At 38.7% G+C, this 5675-nt stretch overlaps 1 protein-coding gene across 1 annotated transcript in view; it reads right to left on the reverse strand.

The window, feature by feature from the left end:
• The window catches only part of IL5RA (interleukin 5 receptor subunit alpha), a 53395-nt gene that overhangs the window by 43696 nt on the left and 4024 nt on the right, over positions 1-5675 (reverse strand). The window contains exons 2-3 of the mRNA XM_004715916.2: positions 4948-5032; positions 1321-1466 (exon numbers count right to left, since the gene is read on the reverse strand). Of these exons, the coding sequence (XP_004715973.2) occupies positions 1321-1466; positions 4948-5032 (231 nt within the window). The remainder of the gene's footprint in view (positions 1-1320; positions 1467-4947; positions 5033-5675) is intronic.

Here is a 5675-nt window from a genome sequence, read left to right on the forward strand (position 1 = left end):
GGAGAAGATGGAGCAGATAACATTGATGAGTGAGTATATAACCCCACTCAATGAGATTGAACAACAGAATTGTATGTGAATGGATATATTGGATTGTGTAAGATATGGCAAAATAAATAATTATTATAGGGAAAAATAAATAAATAAGGGTTCCTGGGGGGTAAGGTTTAGAGGGAGGGGATAAAGGGGAGCTGATATCAAGTAGTTCAAGAAGAAAGAAAATGTTTTGAAATGGTGGTAGTAATCGTACAATACGGCTTGATGTAATTGAACTATGAAAAGTTATATCCGTACGAGCTCCCAATAAAGTGATAACAAAATATATATGTTATAATAATTATTCCTCAATTTTGTAAGAGTATCTCCTTCTTATAAAAACATGTATAATATTGCACGAAAACTCAAGGACCAGTCCCTTTCTCAGAGGTAGCTCTTAAGACACACAAAGATATCATTCAATATTGACTAAAGAATAGTCCATATTCATACCTCTAACTTCATTCAGCACCTACCATGTGCTGGGGGGCGGGGTGTGTGTTTCATCATGAGTCCTGTGACAAGTGTGAGTTTCTGAGAAATGACTGGTTCAAGGTCACAAAAGCAGAAAATGGCTGAATCAGGATTCCAACAAGTCTTTCTGACACCCTATACTGCCCTTTTCTCAGTATGTGCTGTTCTATTCTGTTCTTTTATCAAATTAAAAACTCCAAACTTGCTTCCATTAAGTCAATTCCAACTCATAGTAACCCTGTAGGGCAGGATAGAACTGCCCCTGTGGGTTTCTACAACTGCAAAAGTAAATAGCTGTCTTTCTTGCTAGCTAAGTGGTGGGTGTTTTAGAACTGTTGGCCTTTTGACTAACACCCCAACTTGTAACCCACTACGCTTATTTTTGGTAGAGGTAACTAAAACCAACATCTAAACCACTGAAACGAAAGAGCTGCCAAATTGATAAATGAAAGAGTTGGCCCAAAGTTAAACTTTTCAGTACTATTTCCTGCTACACCTTATGGTATCTCTTGTCCACAGCTCACAGCCATTTATTTCAATACAGACATTGCTCAAAGCTTTTATGCACTTTCTTGTTTTCTCTCTTGTTTTTCAAATCCATTTTGGGGAGAGCTAATACAGATATCATATCAATCACATCAAGGTTATATATATATGTGTGTGTGTGTGTGTGTGTGTGTGTGTGTGATATATATCTATCACATATGTGATAGATATATATCTAAAACTTAAAATTTTTCCTCAGAATGAAATTCATTCAATGTGAATATTTACTTCAAATAAAGACTGCCCTTAGAAATAGGCACTCACGTCATCTTCTTCAGGTGCATTTATTCTCACCGCATAGCCGAGAATAGCATTCCTTTGCTCTTGATGAGGATTTGGCTCCCAGTGGAGAAGAACTTGAGCTAAACCAGTAATCTTAATGGTGAAATTGACAGGTGGAAGAAGTAAAACTGTTGATTAAAAGAAAAAGGAAGCATTGTAGGTAAGCATGACTTTAAGCATGACATTAAAAGTATTTTATAGCATAATAAGAGGGAGTAACCAAAACAAAAAGAAAGCTCCACTTGGTGGAGCTTTCGTGGTATGCACCCAGTGGCATCACCTAGAAGGTTCTCTCTGGTCACAGTGAATTTTTTCATAAAAGCAGTTTCACTCAAACCTCATTTTTTGTGATGGCCAGTTTAAAAGGACAGCATGAGGCTGTGAAATTTTATTTCCTGCTCAGGAAAAATGCAGCAGAAACTGTTGTGATGTTGAACATAACTTACAAGGACAGCGCTATGGGAAAAACTCAAGTGTATAAGTGGTTTTCTCATTTCAAAAAAGGTGAAATGTTGTTGATGACAAACCTTATTCAGCATGTCCGTCAACTTCCCAAACAGAGATTAATGTCAACTCTTCATGCATTTGGAGTTCATTCGCCCAGGTCAAACTTAATCAAGCTTTCTATTTAGAAGTTCTCAAAAGATTGTGGAACAGTGTGTAACCAAAAAAAGGCCTGATTTGTGGCAGATGGGGGACTGGTTTTGCCACCACGGCAATGTACCTGCTCACACAGCCATCTCAGTGCACCAGCTTGTGGCAAAAAACAGCATACCTCTTTAGTCCCACACACCTTACTCATCTGACCTCACTCCATGTGACTTTTTTTTGTTTCCATGAATGAAGAGGGACATGAAAGGACAGTGATTTGACAATGTAGAATAAGTGAAGAAAAAAAATGAAGGAGGTATTGTCCAGCAATCCAAAGAGATGAGTTTGAAATAAATGTTTCCAAAATGGAATCTTTGTACATAATAAATTGTTTTGTAAAGAAAAAATTAAATGCATAGCTTAGACAATTAAATACATAGCCTTGTATTTCACCATGGCTTTAGAATGAAAAGGTGCTCTGGAGGCATAGTGGCTAACTGTTAGGTGCTAACCAAGAGGTTAGTGGTTCAAACCCACCAGCTGCTCCACTGGAGAAAGATGAGGCTGTTATGTTCCTATAAAGATTTAACATCTTGGGGACCCAAAGGGGCAGTTCTAAATGGTCACTGTGAGATGGAATCAATGTGATGGCAGTAGGTTTGTTTTTGTTTTATTAGAATGTTTATAAAGTTCTCAGCTACTGCTGAAGGTTGGGCATTTGAATCCACCTAGGAGCCCTGATAACACAGTGGATATGTGTTGGGCTTCGAACTGTAAGATAAACAGTTCAAAGCCCCAGCAGCTGAGAGAGAGTGAGAGAGAGAGAGAAGGCTTGCTACTCCTGTAAGGAGCTACTGTCTCAGAAATGCTTATCTGCAGTTCTATCCTGTCATATAGGGTCACTTTGAGTCAGCATCAAATTGATAACAGTGAGTTTTTGAGTTTGAAAGAGGTTCCACAGGAGAATTACCTAGTGATCTACTCCTATCAAAGAATAAAAGCAAGACAAACCCATTGCCATAGAGTGATTCCAGCTGCCTGGAAACCCTGTGCAGCAGTCTACTCTGCCATCTGTCTGTTGGAGGAACTATCCTTGGAGGCACCTAATAACAATGTAAGAAGGTATATTGCTGAAATAATTTTGGAAAAAGATTAGTGGCATTTTAAAAACATTCATTGTTTTAACTTTACCCGAGTGTTTATCTACAACACCTATATATTCCTTATGAAATATAAGCATTTTATTTTTATCATTATCCAGTAGTTTGGCAGTAACCCCCCATGATGTGACTTATTACATAAATCAGCTACATGGTGGGACCTGCTTTGAACAGATCATAATTGTAGGAATATAGAATGGAGTGCAACCCCTTACTCAGATCACAGTCCTGATGCAACTGGAAGTTTCCTCTAGAGTATGATCTATTTCCTATAATAATTGACACTGGGAAAATGATAATACACTTTTGAATCCTGTGTGTGACTCATCCACTCCTGGCTCTTTGGTTCACCAGATGGCCAGCCAACCCTGGGAGCCATCAGCAGCCCATCATCTGACCAGCCAACCTTGTATTCATCTGCCTCTGCATCCCTCAGTCTGTGGTCTTCCTTCTTTGTCTTCCTGCCTCCTGATTAGTCTTCCTGCTCCTTGGTTCATTAATCCCCAAAGCTATGTGAGCCAGAAGAAGCCTCCAGCTTAACACCTGACCCACAGATTTGAACAAGACAGGACTTAACCTGCTTCTACAATTGTGTGTTAGCCCTTTTCTTGGTGGACACATAGATACATAGATGTCACTGATTTTGCTTCTTTAGTGCAGGTTAAGACATCTTTTTTAAAAATAAAATTAGAACAGTATTGTACACACAATTATGAAACCCTCTATATTCACTTACTGAGTTGTCATCATTCCCCCATGACCTTCAATAGACTTCCCATCCTCCTGTGACTGCACCATACTTACCAGATAATGACATATAGGGCTTTGTCCACACTACACTATTCAATATGGGAGCCATGGACCACGTGCAACTTTTAAAATTTGAGTTAATTAATGGAAGTCAAATATCCCTGACCTTAGATCAGGAATTGCTTATGGTTAGTAATGGTTGTGTTTGCGCAGATCTAGAGCATTTATATTATCATAGAGAGCTCTAGAGAGGGAACTGTCACAGTTATTACTTCATGAACTCTGCCCTCATACCAAGCTCATAGATCCACATGTTTTTGAACAAAATATGATAGGCATTTTTTACTCTTTGGGTTTAACATTTTCTAACCAGTCCCTTGCCTAGAATGATCTTCCAAATGTGGCCACTAGCCCCAGCTCTTATATGTCCACACTGGAATATTATTTCCACTGCAGCATGGAAACCAACTTGCAATCAAATACACTCTCTTAAAATACAACAATTTTATGGGTTTTTTATTATGTTAAGAATATTCCATCCAAATACAGGGAATCCAGGGTGGATGAGCCCTACAGGACCAGTGGTGTGAGTGGCGATACTGGGAGGGTAGAGGGAGAGTGGGTAGGAAAGAGGGAACCGATTACAAAGAACTATGTGTGACCTCCTCCCTGGGGGACAGACAACCGAAAAGTGTGTGAAGGGAGACATCGGACAGGGCAAGATATGACAAAATAACAATTTATAAACTATCAAGGGTTCATGAGGGAGGGGGTAGCAGGGAGGGAGGGGGAAAATGAGGACCTAATGCCGGGGGCTTAAGTGGAGAGAAAATGCTTTGAGAATGATGAGGGCAATGAATGTACAAATGCGCTTTACACAATTGATGTGTGTATAGATTGTGATAAGAGTTGTATGAGCCCCTAATAAAATGATTATAAAAAAATAAAAATCAGCTGTAAACTGAAAAAAAAAAAAAGAATATTCCATCCCTTTAATATATAAATAAGATTCTTAATTGAGGATTTACCTAGGGGGAAAGAAAATGGTCTTTTTATAATGTATTTATTTTTAAAAGAGACACCCTTGAATTTCATTAAAGCCTCTTACATTTTTTATCAGCAAGTAAATCTGCTTGCAATGTCACTGTGATCCCCCAAAGAATCAGCAATGCAGCTGCCATCATGGTCACATCCTATGGAAATGAGAGACAACAATCCAAACTATTTCCTGATAACATACAGACTACTACATTCAAATGGCAGATGTAGTCTATTTGGCTACTTAATAAGCACTTATGAAATATTTATTAGTTGCTATAAAATAGATATAAACAGATCATAGAGTTTGCCCTTATAGTGCACAGTCATAGTCTGGAGTATAAAGTGAAATGTAAATAAATAATTGTAGCTAAGTATGACAAATGCTCCATTAAGGGTGATGGCCATAGAAAGAGCAAAGAGCCAACTGTGTTGACTCCTCAAGGGTGCACTGGAGTTAGTCACACACATTAGTGAGGAGAAGGTTGCTGGTGAAATCTATAGCATTTGCAAAGGCATGAAAAAAGGAAGGAAGATATTCTTTTTTAGTTTCTAGGTATCAGCTAGTCTGTTTCCAACTCAATGCAGCTCATCATAACAGAGAAGAACTGTCCCATGGGATTTTATAAGCTATTGTCTCTACAGATGTGGATTCCAGGTCTTCCTCCTGAAGTAAGTAGGAAAGGACTGAGAGTTGGAGATTAAAACAGATCTTTGAATAGTAACAGGGGAGCCCTGGTATCCTAGTGGTTGCGCGTTAGGCTGCGATCCTTCAAGTCAACAGTTTGAAACCACTGT

The sequence above is a fragment of the Echinops telfairi genome, unplaced genomic scaffold (genome assembly GCF_000313985.2).
Source record: "Echinops telfairi isolate 266 unplaced genomic scaffold, ASM31398v2 ScPeMD7_49;HRSCAF=173, whole genome shotgun sequence".
Taxonomy (NCBI): domain Eukaryota; kingdom Metazoa; phylum Chordata; class Mammalia; order Afrosoricida; family Tenrecidae; genus Echinops; species Echinops telfairi.